The sequence below is a fragment of the Harpegnathos saltator genome, unplaced genomic scaffold, assembly GCF_003227715.2.
Source record: "Harpegnathos saltator strain DR-91 unplaced genomic scaffold, Hsal_v8.6 scaffold534, whole genome shotgun sequence".
Taxonomy (NCBI): domain Eukaryota; kingdom Metazoa; phylum Arthropoda; class Insecta; order Hymenoptera; family Formicidae; genus Harpegnathos; species Harpegnathos saltator.
The window spans coordinates 512,730-537,509 of NW_020230354.1; the positions used below are offsets into that span (position 1 = coordinate 512,730).

The 24,780-nt window shown below is 41.1% G+C and overlaps 2 protein-coding genes across 4 annotated transcripts; both read left to right on the forward strand.

Moving 5' to 3' along the window:
- Positions 1-1,080: 1,080 nt before the first annotated feature.
- LOC105186777 (uncharacterized) lies at positions 1,081-24,664 on the forward strand. 3 transcript variants are annotated; one of them, XM_011147210.3, is made up of 4 exons: positions 1,081-1,186; positions 18,612-18,862; positions 22,255-22,499; positions 23,012-24,664. In XM_011147210.3, exons 1-4 carry the CDS (start codon positions 1,168-1,170, stop codon positions 23,013-23,015), a joined length of 519 nt encoding a protein of 172 aa, XP_011145512.1. In that variant the 5' UTR covers positions 1,081-1,167; the 3' UTR covers positions 23,016-24,664. The 3 variants fall into 3 exon arrangements, with proteins under 3 accessions (XP_011145512.1, XP_011145515.1, XP_011145514.1); XM_011147213.3 differs by lacking the exon at positions 1,081-1,186 and adding an exon at positions 8,984-9,191; XM_011147212.3 differs by lacking the exon at positions 1,081-1,186 and adding an exon at positions 14,990-15,659.
- Vps20 (vacuolar protein sorting 20) lies at positions 2,217-3,413 on the forward strand. Its single transcript, XM_011147209.2, has 3 exons — positions 2,217-2,428; positions 2,645-2,754; positions 2,887-3,413. Exons 1-3 carry the CDS (start codon positions 2,363-2,365, stop codon positions 3,338-3,340), a joined length of 630 nt encoding a protein of 209 aa, XP_011145511.1. The 5' UTR covers positions 2,217-2,362; the 3' UTR covers positions 3,341-3,413.
- Positions 24,665-24,780: the final 116 nt, after the last annotated feature.

Below are 24,780 nucleotides of genomic sequence, written 5' to 3' on the forward strand. Positions count from 1 at the left end.
ATTTTCCAGTAGTATGGAGATAAAAGAGAAATAGGGACAACGCGTACGCAGTCCCCACGATCAAAAAATATGCGTAGTTACAGGAACCACATCCTACCGCCACGGAGGCGAACAAAAGACTTTAACGACAAACCGTGCACGGTTCTTGCTCACTCTACTTCCTTAAGGAAGATAGTAAGTTAGAAAAGCATAGACGATCAATCGCTTTCCGTCTTGTCGCACCACTGACGAGCAAACGCTTGGCAGGAGGAGACACGAGGCGAGTCAGCGGTAGATCTTATCGCTAAACTAGAATCTCTCCCGTCTTGCCCCCTCATCTCTTCATCTTTCGCGCAACGCACTACCCGCAATCCGATGTAGTGTGCACACATTTTCTCAGAGGGCGCAATGGAATTCGGCGGAAAAAGCGTCCTAGCGTAATCGGCCCGGTGGCCTCTCTTAGGTTTCTCTCTGATATTACTGAAAATATAAAATTTGCGCGATCAGGACTTCGTGACATTTCGAGCAAAAATTCGCGAATATTCTTACGTAGAAACTTGTCCGCGTATGTATAAGCAGCGCAGCGCTCGCGAAAAATATCTGAAGAATACTTGCCGGAAGATATTTAGATAACATGTTAATTGATCTTTTAACATAATCAAACTTTCATCCAACTGCGATTATATTCTTTGATTAATAGTTTCGAGTTTGTTTCAACAAGATTTTAACTCTGATCGTTACACGTTTCATCTCTTAATTGCATTAATTCTTCGTCACATTATTCAGATAAATTAATATTTATTATAACAAGATAAAAACTTTTCGCAAAGTAATATGTTACCAGGAGAATACGCTTGTGGTACAAATCTTTATTTCTCATTGAGGACAGTGGTAATTTTCTTGTGTAGATATCGAACCGAATAAAAATAGAGTCTAATTGTAAAGGGTTATTTAGCTGAGATTCAATCCCAAAAAATTGTACTCTGCTTTACCGAATAGTTTCTCACAACTCTACTACAGATGGCGCGAGGAGGTACGTTTGTAACGTGCATTTCAACGGTAGCGGTAAGCTGGAGGCCATTTCGATTTTACATCGGACGACTTAACATCGGATCGGAAGGATTTGTCATTTTTTTGTGGAATTAAATAATGAGATAGGCAAACAGTGATCTCTATCGACGAGAAACAATGTCTTCTCGACTTGACGGTGAGTCATATTACTGAAAATATTAAATTCGCGCGATTAAGGCTTCGTGACGATTCGAGCAAAGTTTCGCGAATATTCTCATGTGGAAACATGTCCGCACATGTGTGAGCAACGCAATGCTCGCAAAGAATCTCCGAAAAATATTTGTCGAAGATTATTGAAATAATACAATTACTTGATGTTTTAACAGTTAATGTTTGATCTTTTAACGTAATCTAGTTTTATCCAATAGTGATTGCATATACATAATTTTTGACTAACAAACTTGTATTTAATTCAATAAGACTACACACGTTCTATGTTTGATCGTGATCGTTCCGATCAATAATTCATAGATTCACTATATTTTCGGGTAATGTTTATCAATACACTGATAGGTAGGATGCAAAGCCAAAGACATTAGATTGAATTGAGCAACGTATATTATATTATGTTTTATGCTTACATACGCATAGTATGTTATGAACTTTTTCTTAAATGTTAATTATATTATAAATTATATTATAAAAATAATCGTCCTCATCAGTTTCAACATTATCATTATTTTCGACATCATCTCAATAGTGACATAGTGAATTAATAAATTTTATTTATATTTATGAATATGTATGTATGTGTATATGTGTGTGTGTGTGTGATAAATTATATCTTGCAATAATTATTGTATTATAATATATATTTGCATATATAGAATTATTATTTTTTAATATTCATAGCCACATTATTATATATCTGAAGCATTCAGTTATTTAATATGAAATATAAAAAAGTAGCCTTCTGTTTGCCGCTATTATTCAGTCGTGTTGTTTAAAATGACTTTACTGGATTTCAATGGGTTAACTGGGTTTCAATTACAATTGAACGACAGATTAGTTAAATATTTTATATTCAAGTAATATATACGATTTAACGATAAATGAGATATAAGGCTTGTTCGTTTTGTCTGCACTGCTGAACGGTGCAACAAGTTGAAGTGAGAAAACCTACGTTTGTCTCACTTTAACTTAATGCACCAGTTCAACAGTGCAGACAAAACGAACAGGCCTAATGTCTCGAACGGCCAAGATGGTTGCCTCCAAGCTCATAAAGAGGTTATCGACAACTGTCAAACGTGACATTGACTCGATCGAATGTTAATTTAACTCGTGACTCGCGTTCCGTAACATTATAACCGAAATGGGGATCTTTTTCGCAAAAAAGAAACATCAGAGTCGCGTCACCGAACAGGACAAGGCGATCCTGGTAAGTGACTGATTTAACCTTATCTTTTCCGAAAGTGCTCAGTCATTCCTTTATTATTGATTTTGGTTGACATCATCTGCAAATTGTTAACAAATATTCGATTTGCAATATATGACAAACAGGAAATGATATTTGATATAATATTTAAGTGTGGATAATATTAATACATTATAACCTCGAAATTATCACGGATCATTCGTATTTATGTTTACACAGCAATTGAAACAAGCAAGAGATAAAATTAAACAATACCAAAAAAAGATTGAGCAGACTTTGGAAAAAGAACGTTTGCTCGCGAAGGAACTTTTGAAAAATGGGAAGAAAGAGTAAGTAAAAATTATTTTATTTCCAGACATTGTACAGAAACATCAGTCTTTATTATCTTTTATTATATTTTTTATTTCACAGCATTGTGTCTGCTTGTATCATAGATTTAGAATTATTATTAACATTTGCAGCCGTGCATTGCTTCTCTTGCGCAAGAAAAGATTTCAAGAACAAGTGCTGTCACGTACGGATGGTCACCTGGAAAATCTTGAACGTATGGTGCATGACTTAGAATATGCTCAAATTGAGATAAAAGTGCTTGATGGCCTAAAAGTTGGTAATAATGCATTAAAACAACTACATGCTTTGTTGTCCATTGATGAGATTGAAAAGGTTATGGACGAGACAAGAGAGGGTATTGAAAAACAACAGGAAATAGACGAAATATTGTCTGGAGCGCTCACTGAGGAGGATGAAAGTGAAATTGAAGCTGAATTGGATACATTGTTAGAAACAGAGATTGAGGAGAAAGCTCCTGAAGTGCCAGAGGATATTTTGCTACCAGAAGTGCCAAAAGATTTGCCAGAGCAAGATAAAGGTCGTACGAAAGAAAAAATTCAGAAACCAGTAGCAGTGACAGCATGAGAACCAGGAACTGTATCTGATACAAAAGACAAAGACTTTTATAAAATTAATTTTGTCTAATAAACTATGTATATATGTGTACAGTGAATAAGATTTATAATAAATATAATAAGATATGTCTGTAAGATTTGTTTATATATAAGATTTAATTACCAAGCTCACGTTAAAGTTTTAATAACTTACTGTTTATTAAATAATTAATCCAATTTTGCGATGTGTATCGTATGTGAATACCAAAACACAGTAAAAAGTAATACCTGCTCGGCGAGAAATGACTTGTCGATAGACGTCGAAACAATGCCGATCAACGAATCATTTCTCGTTAGTAAGTTATGTGAATAAATGTAATTTTTTTCATTTATTATACGCTTTTTTATATTTAGTCACGAATGTTATACATATTGAATATAATATATAAGCTTTCTGACTATCACGTGATTATTCATTCGATCCTTCTTTTGTCTTCCATTGCCTAAAAATTATCGACTTAATGTGAATATACTTCAAAATATTTAATTGAGAACTTGATAAGGCTACGTATATATTTATCATTTATGTTTATTTATTTTATTTCTTAAATTCATATATTCTGTTTGTAAAATTATTTTATATTTTTTTATTAACGACAATAACATAAAAACGCACAATTAAAAATTATTTAAATCAAGATTTTTATAGAAACTTTTGATGAAGAATGAAGAAATTGAAAAAATTATCTAATTATATTATTATTATACATCTAATTACACACATTATCGTATATATTATTCATCTAATTCACCAAATTATATTATCACTCAACTAATTCGTCTAATTACTCTCGACCCGTAAGTACGACGCACGAAACGTTACGGCGAGACCTGTTTACGAGAACATTATGCGATGGCGCAAGCTGTCGCGACCTGAGCTTATTTGTAATTTACATAATTACGGCGACTCTTCCATTTAACCAGAAATAACAATCGTCTAATATGCCAACGTAGATTACGTTCAATTTAAAAATTCATCTCATATCTCACATAATTATATGTGTGTGTATATGAAATACATACACATATAATTCTCTCACGAGTCGTTAACGCGCAGTTAATTTTAAAAAATTGTACGAGCGAATTCTATAAAAATTTGCATCATTTTATCTTTATATAAATACGCTATTTGCATGGATTACCGCGGTCACGAGGCGTATACGTGCTATTATACATTTATCTCACGTCTTGTTCCAACGAATTCACGATGCTTATCTGCAAGTATGGCTAATACTGTTTGTCAAGTGATTACCTATCAGCACGCACAGATATACCTATGTTTTTTGGTCAATAATATACGTGATTTTCCAGCTGAAACATTTTAGATATCCGATAAGACGCCGTTTGCAGACAAGGACGTGTCGCGGCTCCTTCCTGATGTCAGTAGTAATGTCGGTCGCGAGATATTTTGACCAGTTCTGCAAATATTTGCACATGCTCAAATTTTTCCACTCATTCGACGTGTACAGACAGACGCTTGCTCAGGAGCGAAAAGTTACACGTCTTACGTAAGACTTGAATACACTCGTGAGAGATATTTTATCTCGTGTGCATTTTTATTTCTTTAAAGTCGTTAAAACGTATTCGTTGTAATATCAATTTTTTATCTCCATATGCTAGCGTTCTACACTTTTTACATTCATATTTGTATAGCGCTAAGTCAATCGATTCTGTGCAAGGTCATCGGTTGCAAATTATAGATAACAGATAATATTATGGATTATGTAGGAAGTAGGAATAATTTTTTTTCCGATTCCATTCTTTCTAAAATTTACGTGCGCTCATATTTACCTTACATACATATACATATAGTATATTAGTATATTCGCGTTCGCGCTGATCACCGATTGAGTTGAAAACTTTCCTTTATCAGAGTCGAGATAATCGCGGGAAAACATTGGTAATATATTCTAATCACTTCTGCAAACGTTGTGGCGCCCGGATGCTGTCCGAAAACGAATTCTCATAGTTAGCTTAAAATAACAATGTGAGTTCGTCCGCAAAGTTAATCGTCTAATGGAACGGTTTTCGAGAATATAGCCTTACCAGTCAAATATTGTTTAATTATCCAGTTATAACTATCAGTTATTTCTTTCTATCAAGAGAAATATGATAGCATCGAAAACATATATTAGTTTATAACAATTTCACTAGAAACACTACCATGTATTTTTTATTGGTAGGAAAACGTTTTGTGGATATATATGTAAATCGTTATAATTTTTAAACAAATCAATTTCATCAATAAATGCGGACATATATATGTATATGTAATGGTGAATTTTACCGAACATGATACTCGAAAAATGCTGATAAGTATGCTTAAGAAATATGCTATAGAGATATGTGAATGCATACTTTCAGCGAAAATTATGGCATTCTGATCCGTCGTTTGTAATTCTATTATGTGTATGCAAAGTATACTACTGGTGCTTTTGATTATTTAGATCATTTCTGAATTTTATCGATGTGGCAGCTGCTTACTAGCAGAAACAGCTGTATGAATATGAGTTCATTATAAATACCGAAAGTGTATAAAATTAAAGTGACAGAAATCGATCTGGAGTACTTAGCTGTTTCTGTGATTTTATTATTTCTTATAGATTATTTATATATTCTGTAACAATTATTTATTATTATTTCTGCAAAGTTTTTATATTCTCTGTAATGTATCTTATTATTGAGAAACTCTACATTTATTTGAAAAATCCGAGAATTATTTAGGTAGCATTCTGAAGCATATTGAGCTGATTGCTTTTTAGTCCAATACTTTCACATTTTTGCAGTCGATATTTTCAACATAAAATGCTCTTTCGTAGATGAAAGGTGAAGTTACTAAGCTTTGTATCTCAATTACGTCAAATTGCGTCAACAAGAATAATCGCATCGAGAAATCTATCGATTGCGTCTACATGATGTGCGAATGAGTAACAAAGCGTATATTTAGACGTATTACGTATTGAATACGGTACCGATAGGAAGTGCAGAATCTACGAGTACTCAAAATGATGTCTATACAGATAAACAGTTCCGCATATAAAACTGGATGACCTTGGTAAACGAATGGGACCGAGAGAAAGGGGGGACGCGCGAAGAACGATATCCATATGCACGACTTGTCTGGCGGACAGCGCTCGTTGTTTTTTGCTTCTTTCTCGACGCTTGTCGGCCTCGTATTTCACGGTAAATCAACAGCACCATATGAGATGCAAACGTCAAGCGAATGTTCAATAAATAGCGTAGCAGTTGGACACGTACTAATTGACCGCGCGAGATGTTTCGAGATTCCGCAAATAATTTTTGTCTCGATCTCGCGCCATTTGCATTTACATCTACCACGAACGTTTCTTCTTTGAATGCCGGTATAGTTTCGTATACGTGCGTTCCATGGAGCATCTCATTAATTAGATGAGAAAGCAGCCTCGAAATATCGATCGTACGATAACATTAATTCAGCGATTATCTCCTGTTTAATAGTAACGAATCGAACACGAACATGTGATCCGTTATCTGGCTAATGAGTTGAATTACCCACAGCCAAGACTTTCTAAACCATTCTATGAACCTCGAACCTATTATTTTCATCCACTCGAAAATTGTCATCGCCACAAGTGTATCGCACGAGATACAGATACGAGCGTGATAAAAATTATTCTTGATATCCGTTGAATCATACTTGTACAAAGACCGGTCCGTGACAACAGGTTCGTAAATAGATTAGACTTGGCTCCTGGGTTGTTCACCTGTTGCAGTTTCGATCGTTACACACCTTTCTACTTTTGATGAATGAAAAACACCGAATGCAACGTTATATGCGCACATTTCAGCGGAACTGCATCAACAAGCTATTTTCACTTCTTCTCGCTCTTGTTGTCAGTCAAAATATTGATTATTTTTACTTTTCAAAATATTGATTATTTTTACTTTTCAAAATATTGATTATTTTTACTTTTCAAAATATTGATTATTTTTACTTTTTTTTTTACACGAATCTCTCTACGACACTTGTGTGTTGATTCACTCTCGTCACTGATATCTCAATAAGAGAAAAGAAACGAATTTTCTTCTCTTAAGAACGATAAAATATTCAATGATAGGAACGTTTCTTCTTTAGAAATGATTCATTTTTCTAAAACTCCCCGTTAGTGATATTATTATTTGTAAAGCAAATGGCAAAAATTATACTCCTTTTTTTTGCATATGTGCAACTCTCAGTTTATATCATTAGAGATAGCATACTCTAAAATATTTATTTCAGGTATGATCACATATATACCAGAGGTGTGCTGGATTTTTATTAAAACTTTTCTTTCGACCGTTAGCAAACAGTACATGAACTAGACATTTCCTTTACAACGTGATCTTGCGGCATGTTTCGTCCGTTTCACGCGTGAGTCAACGTTGATAGCGTTGATACCATCGTGTAGTTTGATTTAAAACCGGATTGTGCTAGGTAGGAATATTGCTCATTTTATAAATAAATACTGCTTCAATAAAAAGTTTCGTTTTTCCTCATCCGTCGACGCGAACGCATTAATTGTACCGTCGTTCAGAACGAGATGCTGTTATCGATAACGCGATCATCGAATCGATCGTTCTTCGGAAATATTGCCTCGTTATCAATCTGCTGTCGATTTCTCGCTCTGCCGCACCGCTGACAAATATTGATTAATTAACGTCTCAAAAATTTCCCCGGTGGATTTTTTCGTGGATTTAGTTCGGAATGCATAGCAATTAGGCGAGGTACAATCGCGGGTTTTTAGTATGAGGAAATTCAAGGCTTCCACGAAATGCAAATGAGGAAATCTATGTCGATTACTAGTGACATTAATTTCTGCTTACAATGATAAGTCATCTTCTCTCCCCCCTTTCCCCCCTCTCTCTCTCATTCTCTCTCTCTCTCTCTCTCTCTCGAAATTTAACAGAATTAATTAATTTGATCTATACCGGTATTTATAACATATTGATCGTTTGTTTCACATTCGCGAGTCTCTCTTCTCTTAATTATAAAAGAATATATGAATGTAAAACCACATCAATGACACACGAGAAAGTAATTTGCTCCTTGTAAACTTTTGCAGTCAAGTGAAAAAATCCCGCAGAATGAATTATCGGAGAGAAATTCCCGATGCGGTGATTTGTTCTTCTCCCATTTGGAGTGTCGAAATGCAATTAGTAAGATTTTCCTGTTTTGCAGATGTATCCGAGCTGAAATAATTCGAAAACAGTCGCAATTACAAAGTGAAAAGATACGCGCGTCTTTTCGATAGAACCAGTATGACGTTTTTCTTTGTGCCCCTCGAATAATGAACATCGGCTGAGTCGTTTCGGAGATACAAAACTTTCTTTTCATTTACCGTTAGCTGTCTCTCACAACGTCACAACCAGATGCGCGCAACTTGCGAATGAATCACGATGAACGAATTGCGGTTCGGGCAAGATTCGTCTCGCCCGGTCGACCCGTTACTTCGTGCGACAGCTTGAAAAGCACATTGACTGAAGAAACCGAGCTGACATGAATGATACGCCGTTATAGCCTCGCTTGACTCGAGCAGTAACTGGCAGCGTGGGTTAGACAGGCCGCGAAAACGGTAGCCGCGTCAGTCTGCGCCGAGTCCTCGTCGTGGGAGTTACGTTGCCTTGGTGCATCACGAGGGCAGCTCCGTTATAAACGATTGGGCCCCTTCGTCATTGATGCACAGAAGAGCAGCGACTACCGATCGACAGAGAATCAGGGACTCAGTGTATTAAAACGTGCGTGCGACGAATTCCCGTCAATTTCGGCGTCAAGCTGCCTGGCATCACAGCAGGGATCGGTTCAGGTGAGACAAGTTCCCTCCCAGCAAGCTTGACGACGAAAAGAACGTTGAACCACTTAGTTTCTCAACTAGGCAGTAGGCAGTATTCTCTCACGTTTGTCTCGGTTGATCTATTCAAAAAGCCCGCTATTCACGCAATCGATAAGATCGTCTCGATTGGTGGACGAGTGTCTGTCAGGGTCGTGAGTTTGCAACGATGAATAATATCCAAAAGAAGTATTTGTGTCGAATGTTTACCCTTCTTCCTTTTCAGGATTAGAAATTTTCAAACGTGTTTTTCAGCAAAACACGAGCGAGTTTGTCGAAGACGTATAATAACGCGTTCTTGAAGAACGTATGAAAAGTAGGGAATAATGAAAACGATGTTATGTGGAGCAATCAGGAAGCTGGATGATTTTCACTATTATCGTAATAGTATTTACGTCTTTTTCTAACTCTTTCGCTGAGCTTCTGCATCTTCATGCGTAAAGCGTCGCAAGAAGTGAAAGATCATGCACGTTGCTTGCTCGAGACGACGTTGATTAAGACTCCAATATAACTAAGTGGGAAATGAGTTCTTTGATTTGTTAATTAAGCAATCATATGACGATGTTCAAGGATAATTACGAGATATTTATCAGTGCGTATCTGGTATTTGCAACTCGTTACGAAATATTGTTAGTGATTTTCACGACGTTTCGAATAGTTGTATGTCTACGAAATTAAAAGGTGAATCCATTTTTTCGCTTCGTAAGGAGAATTAGCGCGATCTTCTTATCGTATTGATTATATTCCGCAGCTGTAGTAATCATTTAAATTGCGAGCGAGTATATTTTGCGTTTTAAACTCACCGATGAGAAATATTTGCCTACGATTCCAGTTGACTGGAGAAGATAAATGGCACACATATCGTATTACCACCAATTTATCGCGATATTCCAATGCTTCTTTGCATATTCGTCAATTTTTTCCAAATGATGCACGTATTCAAGCAAATCTTGCGCAAATAATTACGACATTTTTTTTTGCGTGAACTAAATTCCGCGATAACGATCAAGCTGCTTTCAAAGTTACAAATAACATTTTTATGTCAATAGACTAAGCTGAGTAAAATGAGGTTTTTGAAAATAGTGAAGAATAATTTCTAATGCAATTTTCTCGTTATACATATATATATATATTTTTTTATTTATTCTGTTATATATATATATATATATTCTTTTAAATTTCACGACTTCGGCCTGGTCGTTTATGAAGCAGGAGCGATTTAACAGAGGAACAACAGAAAAAATGCACAAATTTGCATGGATTTATGAAGCTGATGTTTATGTTGAGTCTATAGAGGCGCGATAACTCTCGCTGTATCAGTGACTCATTTCATCGTGAATACATTATTACTGCATCTTTTCTTCGTCGAATCTTTGTAGTCACGATCAACTTTTGCATGACGTTAAATATATAGGAATGCAACAAAACTTTTCTGCGTAGATGCATGATAATGCAAGTATCGAGCATAAACGCATGAGTCGCGTGAACGCGACCGCGAGATTGTTGTTCCTCGTGCGAGAAACCGCGAGAAACGACAATTATTTTCGAACGCTTTAAATTTCGATTTTAAATTTGTTTTGCGAGCTTACATGCACCACACATGCATAAGTGTATTCATAGAGTCTCGACCTCATGTAAATTATAAAAATGAATAAATGAATGACTCTTTTGACAGGAGTATGAAAAACGTAAAACAGGATAAACCATAACGCGTAAATATAACAAGCATTAGACAAAATTCAGCCTAAATCCACCTGTTATTTTCTGTGTATTTTCATCTCGGAGCAACAAATCTATCGAGACCGAGGATAGAAATATTCTATACGTATTTCTTTGCTTTCACTTTTACTTTTGCCGTTCGTCATTATCTCTCATCACCGCCGCGCACGTAGTGAAAAATTACAAATTCCGAGTTTCGTGATATCGCAACAACGATACGGCAGGCAGGAAGATAAGAACAGGAATTGCGTAAATTACACCTCGCGTTGAAAATTACGTGAATACAGCGACGTCGACGACGGCGGCGGCGGCGGCGACAGTAAAGTCTCTCTCGTCGAATATTTCGTTCGGTTTCGTACGCGATAGCGCCTCGTAAGTACAAAATTGACTACTTACTTATCCATCGTTACCGTATTTGATGTGCGCGAGGTGCGCAAAACCAGGTTAAGGTTAAACCATGTGTGAACGACGGGTAACCATGTAACAGTTGCACCGGTCGTGCCAGCCGTTGACGCAAGACAGTTCCCCGGTTTCTGACCGGTTCATGGGGGACCGAATGCGTCTCGTGGTGCATGCACGTACAATACGCACGCACGTAAATATAGAAGGGGGGATCCGAGCGTCACGCATACGCGTTCCGGCGAACGGTTCGATAAAATGCAAACTGCACGGAAGCGCGCACGGGACGGATCGATTCGCTAACCGGCAAATAACGTAACGTAGCGCGCCCAGTGCGCGCTCGTTCTTCAGGTTTCTTGGACTTACCGGCGAAAAGCGCCGGTTATATCGCGGAGGGATGCTTCCCCGTTTGTGTTTTTCCCAACTGCGCGCGGATCTATCTGTCCTCAAATACCCGGCAATGTCATTTCGTGTCGCGGCGTGTACACACAATTAGCTGCTATATTTAACCGTTTTTGCGCTGAAACGATCGACGCTAATGACACGGATATTACCGACGTTATTTTGCCGACGACCAACGTCGCGCGTTCACAGAATAATGCATGACATCCTCGCGCTTCTGTTGCCGTCGAAGCCCGCGCTTACAATTGTGTACTTTGTACGGGTATTGATTTTTTTCCGGCAGCGGCCTACGTATATCTCCTATCGCGGCTGTGTAATATTTCGGCGATGATAAAAACGTCCGTTGTACTTTCACGGACGCTATCGCGCTCAGTTTGGCACACACTCGAATGTAATATTGATTCTTTCGCGCCGAGGTTCTGCGGATAGTGTCTGAAAACACGGAACGACGCCGAGGTGGACTCAGACGCTCGCGACTCAGACGACGAATCACAGACACAAGCCGAGCGGTGTTTACACGTCGCGCGACTGTTGTCAAGCCCGTGTAATCCGCACAATATTTATTGCTATTTTAATCGCTCGCGTGCGCGAAGTTGTCACTGTCGCTCCGGAGAATGCAAAGCCCGATTCGCGTGATTGCACGTCGCAATCTATTCGTGCACTCGCACGTAGACTTGCGTCGCACTTGTTTATGTTGTTCCCGACAAACACCGCGTCGTACGCAACACGTGTGGTGGTACGCCACACGGTGTGAACGAACGTGAGATGTAGTCTTAGCGGCGAATAGCATCTGACTCTTTCTTATGCAAGGTGAGGGCAAAAATAGAAGCGTTTAAAACTGACGGACAATGAACAGGCAGCGAAGAATGAAGAAGCTGCTTTAACGCTCGGTGTAAGAGTATGTTTACGCTTAATTATAGGGAGCGAGAACGATGTGTCGTTGTTGAATCTCTCTGACGATTATACATCATAGTATTTTTCGTATTATTTGGAAATTGGACGACGGATTTATAACTGGCGTACATGCGTCCGATAGCGATACGGGCCAGCCTCCCTCCCCCTCGGCACGTTATTATCATCGATCTGCCGCGATGATTACTCATTTCCGTCGAACTTTTACTCGTTCGTCGAAAATATCAAACGACTTCTTCTCGGCAGGTACATGGCAATCGGTTGAAGCAAGATTTCGCGCGTTAGATTTCGATGGCACAGATTTCGTAGAAAGTTGATCGTGTTGGAGTCAATTAAAACGGGCGATAATTGCCGGGTCTTCGTTAATCTCATCTCGCGATCGAGTCGCTGTGTGGTCGGAAATTCTACTCGTTCTATTCGATGCGCCATGTAACATTGCGAATAATGCAAGGTGTGACAGCTAGACAGTTATCGTACGTGAGAAAAATTTTTGGCCGAGTGGCACGACAATGCAAATTCACGATCATTTGTTGATAATTACCGCAAGAACGTATCTCGCTCTCTTTCGTTTTCTCTCTCTCTCTCTCTCTCTCTCTTCATTATCATCCGCGTCAGCTTTTACGACCGCGAGGAAGTCGTGAAAAAGTAGCGAGGTATTAAAATGTGCCGCGGACTGGGCCATGTCGGCGTTCAAGTTGTGCTCTCGGCCCTCGACTAGTACCATGGGAAATCGAGCGATTAAATTTACCTTGATACATCTTTATATCGATACACTCGAGCAGTCTCCGCGACCCGATCTATTCATTACGTCAACGGTAGGTCTCAGATATTGCATAAATGATTTCCACACCGGATCGGAGATCGCCACTGTCTCTATTTAAATCTCCATTTTGCACAACGTAATTATTCGCCGAGCGCGTCGAGAACTGCTGAGAAAGAGAGAGAGAGAGAGAGAGAAAATAACAATCTTGCGATAAAGAATCCGGATCTGAATGCGGCAGAAATAAAATTAGTTAAGCCTGATGCAACCGTGCCACGGTGTTTCTTTCGCGCAGAGTTCTTTGATCATCTTTATCGTGCGATTCTTATCGAGAAATTCTTCTCGTTCCAAGATCAGTTTACTACGAAAATAGCGACTGTATCGTACATGCGAGATAAGACGAAGATAACAAGCAGTGGGAGAGAGTCGCGTTCTCATGAAAAATTATAATATTTTAACATTACCTAAAAATTAAGAAGCGCACGTTGAAGTGAAAGCGGAGCGCTCGCATGGCGACCCAAGTCGGAAATCAACAGTTGGTGAATTAAAAATATTCACATACACATGTTTCTCAAATTCGGTAAATATGGTAAAAAGACCGGGCACTCGAGATAGCCGTGCAACGATTTATTATCCATTCTCGGAAACAATTTCTCTGTTTATAACGAGCTGGCTCAGTATGACATGTTGCGATAAAATTATATCTACATACGCGCAAAACTACGCAGAAAACCACCGAACTAATAGTTTCCTCGTAATGTGACTGCAATTTTTGCAGCATCGGAGATATGTCAACGAAGTTCAACGAAGTTCAACGAAATGTCAAACATAAATTCCGCATATACAACAAAATAGCCGTTGGAATTACTTCGTTATCTGTTCCGGTTTTTGGAACTTGATTTTCCAGAAGATCCCCCCTCACTCCCAATCTTTCGCAACTCGAAGAATCCGTCTACTCCGCGATGTTCTGTTCAGTTTTGCTACCTGTACTGACTTAACGTCGGCGCGGCCTTGGGATACTTTGCATATTCCAACCAGATACACGTATGCGAAGCGGTTAAAAATCAATATACTTGAAGAAGCAGAAAATTTCCTACAAGCCGCTTAACGTATGTGCAACGGTTTTTTGTTGTCATGAATAAAATCGAAGCATATAACGAGGTAATACTATGTAATAAGAGAAGCGGATCGTCCGTTTCAGCTTCGACGTTCGCGGGAATCAGATTTCGTGCTGCATTTCGTGACTAATTTCGTCAATAGAGCAGTTTCTCTCAAATTCCAGCGTTCCTTTCCTTTTCTCACACGGGCGCGATTTCACCTTCGCCACGCAATTTTCAGGAAAATTTTCAGGATATATACCATACTATAATATATCTACAAGATAAAATAAGCCTGAGTTTATAGAAAAAAAAAATCTTTTTCCTCATTCCTTTGAAAAGAAAAAAAAGAAAGAAACAAATAAAGATTTAGAAAGGAATAAAATATCTAGGCAGTAAGATCAATCCAAATAGAGATCACGAATCCTCGTGAAATATCAAACAAGATTAAGATTGTCCAAAATTGTTCAAGAAGAAACTCGGAAACTGAGATTGGGTCTAATGGGTCTTGATGGTGCGTTGGAGTTAGTTACCAAAGATAAACTGACCGGTAATCAGAGAGTCAAAGAGATAAGACGTCGTACAGTGGTTGGCCGTAGGACAACCTGCGCGCAGCTAACAACTCGCGCACCTCATTGAGTATAGTTTAGCTAGTCTTGAGGAGGTTCGTAGTACAAGTCACGTCCTTGGATGCCGCTCTCCGCGTACGTATGTAAATTGGAATTAATTTCGCGGCCGCGTCATTGCGTTCGCGCGTCGCCTCGTGCACGCATATGGAGTCTGATGATACGTGTATCCCCGTTGTGCTCGCTACGTGCACAAGTGCATATCACGGCGACGAGATGCCTTTGCAACGTCTCGTCAAGTTGTTCAAACGAGTCCGATGTTGATCGCGCGGCGAGATAACATTTCGAAAATACAGCTTTATCTTTACGATTGCGCGCGACGACGCGACGGGAAACGCACAATACGGGCGACCGGGCGATCTTTCTCGCTTCGTTAATTCGCGTCGCCTTAAATACGGCGGCTCGTCACGCGACACGCTAGTTGTCGGGGAAATTCGCCAGCCGAAAGACAACGCCGAAGTGTCATTAACGTGTGCACACCATCTCACCCTCTGCCTAATAAATGCCGAGAGCATGGATGAGCATAGCGGTAAACTAATTACAGTATGGCGTATTCATTAAATTTGCTGTTTGCGCGCGCGACGACAGCAGAGTGAGCGAGCGCGTCCCCCGAAAGGGGTGATATCGGGTCGCGTCGTCGGGTTTCGTGTCAAACGAGTCACGCGAATCATGACGATAGGGAACGGGAATTAATCCGTGTGTGTAATTGGCCAGCTTGGAAGTGTCATTAACGCGTTATCGTTACCCATTAACAGCCCAACAGCCGTCGAGTGGAAAATTTCACTCGTCGTTAATGTTACAATCGTTGGTTTTAATCTTCTTGTATAAAAACATCATCAGGGGGAAATTAGCTCAACGATAATTATGAATGTAATATCCGCGCGGTAATATGCATATACAACGGGTGGTCAAATTGCTTTTCAGAGCGTGTCGTCCGCGAAAGAAGCTCCGGCAATTTGCCGCGGTTACGCGAAAACGAAACGAAACGAAACGGAACGCAACGCCTCCGATAGTTAAACAATATTTAGAGGCTGAAGAGGCGTATAGACGCGCGACGAGACGAATATATCGATCGCGTCCCTGCGCACTAATGTCTACGTAACTTATCTGAGCGTTATAATCGTTTGCATGTAGCCTACTTTGTAGATAATCGATGTATATTTCTAGTCGCACTAGCATCACTGATGAATTATGTAAGAGCGACAAGTTTCGCTGATGAATTGGCTTTCTGAATAATTTATTGATTCAACGACGGATTTTAGCGAGTAATCTACTATGTGTCAGCGATTTCTCGTTTCTTCCTACGTTACTTCCTCCTGCGACTTGCGCCGTGCCGTGACGCGAGTATCGACACGCAACAGCCGGTTTCTTAAAAAGAAAAGAAAAGAAAAAATACAGCCAGATTGTTGAAGCTTCGAAGATTTCCGAGAAAATCAAATTCTCACGCTCGGAGAGAGAAGGAGCTACTTTCATCGCGGATGCGTAAACCAGTATGCACGATAAACAGTGCATCTTTGGTGAAACTTGGAATTCTGAGAAATCGCGAGATTGTGTGGAGCAGTTACTCCAAATATAAGCGACATGAAACAATAATAGAAACTGTACTTTATCTCAGATAGATTTGTGTGGTCGTGATATGTTATAAATTTAGGAATCTATCGAAAATTGTACGTATACAGCCCGTATATAATACTCGAGCCTATATATAGATAATAATGCTTGTGTATTGTCGTATCAATCTAGTCCATCTATAATATTCTAGCTTGTCGTTGTATCCTATCATATTCTCATTACGGAAAGGTCATTGTTGAGCGCGATAAATGAGAAAATCACGTGTGAGATATGATCGCATATAAAAATTCGCGTCGGCTTTTTATTTTCTCTGACACGCATCGTCACTCTCCGTCTAACGGTTTAACGTGCGTCGAACGGTCGTCCAATTTTCAACGCGGCGGAATTTCACTTTTAGTGAGAGTTCAATTTCTTTAGCTTTCTTGTTTTACAACAGTCAGTCGTGAACTGATTAAATCTCGACGACGGAGCGCTCCCATCGTGCTTTCCACGTTGTCCCGAATGTCTTCAAGAGTTAGATACCTACGTACTTAGCAATTAACTGGTAAATGTCTTCGTAACGAAATTATATATCGAGCTGCGCCTGTTCATTAGTGCTTCGCGGATGCATTATTTACAATCTGTCTAATTCCTGACGTCATTGCTTGTCACCCTCGTCGATGGCCGCAAGGACAGATGAGTAATGGAGTTTTGTACGAACGACCTACTTTCGGAAGCGACGTGTCTTTTGTCAAGGCGCTCGCGCAGCAAGTGCCTTTTTGCTTTCGTCGATATTGTCAACGGTCGTCGTCTTAATGAAGATGTAGTTTGCCTCAATGATACTCACACTGATAATACACGAAGATGAGTGCCCGTCGAATTCTTTCTCTCGGAGATTTCTTTTCCTGAGAAACATCATATCTCAACCAGTTCCAAGAATTGGAATTTTTGAATTTTTTCGAATCCAATTTGTTCGAGGGTCTTCATTCCCGAATTCTGTTTCAAACAATAAATAGATATTTGATCAAGTATCGTAAATCTTTAGTATCCTCCGTAGGATCTATCTTGGGGTTCCCTGATGAAATGTGTTCTCTCTAGGAAAAATCGCGTCTCCTGTTGCAATAGAGATTGATCCTCGAATTTTGCAGCTCAGTTCTCGTTCGTTCCTCTTGAGAGCAATATCATTCTCTTTTCTCTTGCATTTAATATTATTGTAAATATTATAATGTCACGTACTCTCATACTCGCGATCTTTCTTTGCGGATGGAATCGCATTTTCCACGCGAGAATTATTTCCTGCTATTTCATCAAGTATATTTCGTTGCTCATCATTATCGTCAACTTATCAACGAATTTCGATAATCTGGTCGTACAGAAACTCAAGATTCTCGACGCGTATTATGATAGAGTCCAAGTGCTTGGCACTTGAACAGAAACGATTCTCGGCGTGATAAAGTTATCTTGGACTTTATACAGAGAGTGATTCGAAAACACTCGAGAGGACCACACTCGAAGAGAACATTCTGGGGAAAAGGAAGGAAGGTCACAAACGTGAGAGAGCGTGAAGCAGAAGAGGCGCTTTCTATTCGTATTATAAACGCTTTATCGTCGAAGCAGGCAATTTTTACAAAACTGCCTCGCGCGACAGATTTTAGACAGAGACATTTCGTCATTTGACATTATATATGTTGAATAACGTATATTGACAATAGCAATATCGCGTCTCTATAAACTCATAATAATCGTAGGAATCCCGTACAACGTTCAGAGCTGCTGTGCTTACCTAAATCTTGCGCGAGTATCGCGTTTCTCTTCTAAGCACGACGGAGAAAAAAAAGAAAGAGAGAGAGAATGCTGTTAAAAAAGGAGCAAATGAGCACGTCGTAGGAATTTTACGTAAGACAATATTTTGTTATTTTTCCTATCACAGCTATGTCTCTGGAGGAATCTCGGAGGTCGCAACGCCCGTATCGCTACGGAATGGTTCTTCTGTGCGTCGGGGCTCTCATAAACTGGCTGGGCCTGGCGGAAAACTACGTAGAGCCAGTGCGATATGTCGGAGTCGCCTGCATAGTCGCTGGGGCTCTCCTCATTTGCGCCGCAATGTGCTGTTGGCTGCACGCACCGCCAACTAGAACGAGCACGCACACGCAACACACGAATCATCCGATCACGGCACAGGTAATCCTCGATCTATCGATTCGGAGAAATCGAATTTGCGCTCGCGCTCTCTCACCGTCGAGGGCGACGGAAGACGGAGAAAAACATATCACAACCATGCTCTATCGATCCGGACGGATTTGGGAATTGAATTTGAGGGCTATCGACGAGTGAGATTGGCGCAAAATGCTACGTGGAAGTTGAAGAACGTGAAATGAAATTTTGATTCCTGTTTTCGTGAAAATGATTATCGCTCGGGGATATATTCGCGACGCTAAGCGTCGAAGCGACGCTTCGAATCGTTATCGTTCGTTTGGCAGTCCGCAAGGATGCAAGTCGCCGACGTGGTTGAAGGCCCCGGGGATTAAAACGCTTTTAGATCGATCCGGGTCAACCCCCTATTATAGACCACGAAGAGAGCGCGTATTATCTATAGATATATCTCCTCCCCCCTCTGCCTGGCCCCTAGCCTGGCGGTAAGTCGCAATTACTACCGACGGTGGGCAGAATAAGAAGAAGCATGATAATACACCTCGTCCGCGATCTATAGCTCATACTTTCCTCTTTTTCCCCTCTCCCCTCTCCCACGAACGCAATTGAACGGGAGATATGAAAGGAGAGATAAAGGGGAACGAATTTTCATGCGTATCAGACAATCGCGGTATTCATAAATCATCGTCGCACACGGCAAACATGGGCGTTTCATCGCCGGCCTGATATTTCGTCGGGCTGACATCGTCGAAGTTTTGAACGTTAAAAATCATCATCGCTCGTCTGTTATCTACAAAACAGCCCGGAATTACGATTATGTCATTTTACCGTTGCGTTTCCTCCTTTCAACTTTGAATGGCGGAAATATTACGAATGATTCCACGGATGGTTCGTTCTTCCTTGAAGTCGATTTCACGCACTTTTTCTCTCTTTGCCTCTGCCTCTCTCTCTCTCTCTCTCTCTCTTTCCATCTCCTTATAAAATCACTATTACTAGTATATCTGTGTATGTATTATTAATGCGAGCTTAATTCATACCTCGCGTAACGTCAGGCAAATATTTCGCCACACGCGCGATCGACGTTGCGAGGATAGTTTCAATAGACTGTTAATATGAAGATTTTGTACTGTCGGTTCATTAGCACGAGTTTCACGTTGCTCCTACTGATACTGAATATTCGCGATAATTAACGATCTTCTGATAGAATCTACCAAGGACTTAACGAGCCTTTCCCTCCTAATGTACACAACGCACATTTTTCTTTTTTGCCCGCAGTCGCGCTCGTCTGCCCGTTTCGCGTCGGCTATTTAATCCGCGAGGCATATTTTTTCCCCGTAAAAGTCGTCGATGAATATGCCCGCGGCAAAATAAACCGCCTGTCCATTCTCAAATGTTTGCCCGTCCGTTCTTCGTTATGCTTCGTTACATTGTATATGCAAAAAAGATATAGCGCACGTCGGCTCGACGTCGTAAAGGAGGTCGTGGTAGTCTCTAATGTCGATTGTTGCTATAAGGATATTCACCCGGAACCGTAGGTCGGGCTATATATATCGTCATTTATCCTTGAATATATCTGCCTCGTAGTTTCGATGGCAGTTTCTTAAATCGTGACCGACCAAGCGCGAGTTAAATTCGGCGTCGGGCGATGAGGTGTTGTTGATCACGAAAGACACTCGCTGTCAATCACGAGCTAGTTCTCGCTGTCGATTACGTTGTTGTATTAATTAAATCATAGATGCATGCGCTCGCTCACAAACACACGTACGTGGTTACATCGCGAACGAACATATGACACATCGCGGATTATACCGTCTTCGTCATCTGCTGCGATACGTGACGTTACGCAATCCATTCTTACGATGCAGGGTGTTTCCCCGTCATCATGAGAGACGCAAGCGTCCGCGATTCGTGGAGATGTCGCAAATTTCGAGAAATCGATACTTTTGATTTTCCTGCTGATAACTGCTGAAAGATGTCATCTCGTCGAGACGATGTCTCTTGTCGCAGGAGGAAGCGGCATGCGTGTTTGATTCACAGCCGAGATCTTTCCGGGAATGAATTTGATCGACTCATCACGCGCAGGAATTCTCCCTGATGAACGATTCCTGATGTCACGAATTCGTGTCGATTTTAGAGTCCCTTTCTGGGATCAAATTTATCCGACCGGTTTTCTCATACGAGCTCTTGACGGTTCTTCGTCGAAGCTCGCTGTTTCGTTGGCTGTTGGACGGGGTATTCGCGTATCGGCAACCGGCATTGATCGTTACACCTCTTATGGTGCTTTGCGCAACGGCAGCCGCGACGAACTCAATTACGTTTTAACGTCACGTTACTCTCGCCCCCCCCCCCCCCAATTATCGTGACGAGACGTGTGTGTGTACCGAGACGACGTAGCGTTTCCACACGGAAACGTCATTTCCATATCTGACGCTTCCGATTCCGACTCGAAAGGAGAAAGAAAAACACCCATCGCTTCGATTCGATTCTCCGAATCTTCGTCGAGTCCAAGTCGCGCCCATCGCATGGCGATAACCCTCGGGGAGAACCTCGCTTACCGAGAAAGAAATTTCGTGCGCCACGAAGAAGGAGGACCCGCCGGCGCGACGGGGTCACAGTCGTTCACCTCGCGTTTCCACTTAGGCTCATTATGCAATTTTCCAGCGAAGCTTTCTTTATCGCCGCAAATAACCCGGGCTATTCTCGTCGGCCGTGCGAGTGCTGGCGTCTCGTGCGTCACCCTATATGTATCTCGCGCTCGCCCTTTCGCGACTTACATTCAGCCGGCCACAGTGTTTCCAAAGAGTGGTAGTAGCCGAGAAAGAAGGGAAGAGAGAGAGAGAGAGAGAGAGAGAGAAGAAGAGTCGGATACGTAGGTAGATATCTATAGACGACCTACGACGAATATAGCGCGATGTGCACTTCCGGGTGAATATCCTTATAACGCGGCGCGTAGAGTATCGCGGGAACCGCGGGGCCGGTACGTCGATCCGGATTCTTTAAATAGAAACATGGGCGACGGTGCGCTTTCACGATGATTAGTCGTGTGACATATTCCTCCGAGCGGCATGGCAGCGCGCCGGCTTCCGAATCTAGTTCGAACGCCGAACTTACGCGTCGGGAATTCGTGAGACGCCCAAGGTTAAGAAGTTACATAATTCGGGGAATTCCTCGCGAGTCAAGTGATCTTCCCGCTGATGTGCAAATCGAGAGAGACAAAACGAAGCTAATCAGGAACGAGCAGGCCCCGAAGTGAAGCAGCAAAGTCTGCTAGTGAGACACGCTAGAATCGAGCTCGAGAGTCGATCTTCGTAGCGCGCCCAGCGCGATGACGCGAAAGTCCGTGGGCCCGCGAAGTTACGTAATGAAATTCCATGACATTGCGAAGTTGACTGTAAGTCAAACGATCGTCTCTCCTTTTAAAGATCGACGACCCGATCCACGTGATCTCCATCGAGGAGCCGTCCGGCATGTCGAGGCAGAAGCCGCCGGATTACGAAGCGGTGACGGACGCACCACCGAGCTACGATGATGCTATCAAGCTGAATCCTAGTCAATTAGTCAGACTAAGTAATGCTAGCACACCGTCGTCGTTATCCTCGGGACAAATTATCCCGACGACCATCACCATCGTTTCTCCAACGCTAACACCACCACCGCCTTACGCAAGGTAAGACCTGTGCCACATCACTTGTGCGACATCGGTTGAGACACAAGAGGAAGACAGAGGAAATGATTCTGCATCTCCGGCTAAGAAAATGTCTTCGTTCCTACAAGTCACAGGACGAAGTCGGTTTTCCTCCGATCCGAGAGACGCTCGCGGCGAATCTTCGCGTGTTAATCTTGATTACTGATGATTCCATCCTTTCGTCGTCAATCTTCATCTTATGAAACTGATTCCAAAGTACATTCGCTTTTAATCGTAATTGCGATATTACTATCGTCGAATATAGCAGGAATAGAGAGCAGGATGTTTGAAAATTCGTATGAGAGACGTGAAATCTCGGCGAGCCTTTACAACCGCTTGGTTTCTTCTATGTGAGATTCTGAGGTACATCCGGTTTGCAATTGTAATTGCGATATTATTGAGTCGAATAGTCGTGACAGGACGTTCCCATATTCATATGGCAGGCGGAGAACCTCGACAAATCTTTCGAAACGGCTGGTTTCTTTGTGTTCTAGGTGAAGTCATAAGGCTGGGACTAGGACACCGTCCACAATGAATACGGAGGCTCGCAGCGCGCCGGAGAACCGATGTATTGTCGTCTACTGCGAAGAGCGATCGGCAGTGTGATTAAATCAATGCGATCATACGACGATTCCGTTGTTCGTTCTCGTCACTGCGAGACGCGTGATCGAATGTGCATTTAGCTGCGCAAGAAGCGATCTTGTCAGGGCTGGGCTTCTATCATTCGACGATCGTTCAGCAACTTCCCGAAGAAGAAGAATCGAACGAGGATCTCTCTGCGACATTTTTATCAAATGTCGACTGCTTAGATTATTAATTATCGGACAGTGTGAATCGTTGGCGCCAGCGTTTATCCGGTGCTCGGAACTGCAAACTCTTCCTTTATATGTCATACTTTTCATTATGTGTAATCGGAATATACACAGAAAATAGCGGATCTCCTAAGAATTCATCAAGCGACCTAAAGGACTACGGCTACAATTTTTACACAGCTCAATTCGTACATCATCGATAACTAATCTTGTTCGCGTGAAAATTCAACAAACGTCTCGATGAATCATTTGAAAGAGGGCGATGCGCAAAAGCGCGATGTATAATGGCGTGCCGGCACTCAATGCACAATCGCAAACTTGTAGAGATTTACGTGACGTGTCTTTTAATTTTTTACACTCGCGAACGTAACCAGCAAGAACACCGCGAACAATCGTCAATATTTGCTCGCGGTATTTGCAATTTTTATGCACCGCCTTGTTGCTCACTGCGGTTTTGTAACCGCAAGATCGAAGCAACTACTTTCGGCGCTTGGACATTTGGTTCGTTTCTCGCGCTCAGCCGTTTGATTTAATAACGCCGTTTGAATCGTTCGTCTGATTGATTTGGAGTGGGCAGAAATAACAGAGTCCTAAATTTAGATAGAGCGAACACGGGACTTTTCTCTCTCTCTCTCTCTCTCCTTCTTTCTCTCTTTTGATACGGTGTGCAATTTTATTTCATACGGTGACGCGAATGTAAAGTCAGCGGAGTTTCCAACGAGCATCAGTCGAGTTTATCGTTGCCTTTACTGTCGCCTCTCGGATCTTTGGGTTTCGAATTTCATTCATTCAGGTTCTCAAGTTTTCGAATTTCACTCACGTCACGCCTCCCGAATTTGAGGGTGGCTTTATTATGCATCTCATTAAGAGTTCATGTCTCGAAAGCGCTCCGCCGGATGTTCCCCTACTCTTGGACGTAGTTAGACATGCGACACGCGTCCAAAGAATATCGCATCCCACGATGATCCCACGATGAAATCATAATAATAGAGCATTTAGCGTGTTGCAAACTCAGCCGCACGCGTCATTTACTGAAGAATGATCTTCTGTCGTGTATCATCTCGGTGTCTGTCTCTTTAAACACGCACACACACGCACACACGCGCGCACGGCATATTCATGCGAAAGCCATTCACACACGTCCATTTTAATGTGATATACAATACCATTATATACATATATATATTTATATATATATATAATTATATATATATATATGTGTATATATAAATATATACGTGTATAAATATTAATATACATGTAGATATTATGAAGCAAAAACACTATCGGACCTAACAGCGAAACTTGTAAGATAAGACTTTTTTTATAACGAAAGTGCAAATATAATATACGAAACTTTTTTTTAGACGGGTATTTTTTGACGTTCTTCAACATACTCGACCTCCTTAGTCTCTCTCTCTCTCTCTCTCTCTCTCTCTCTCTCTCTCTCT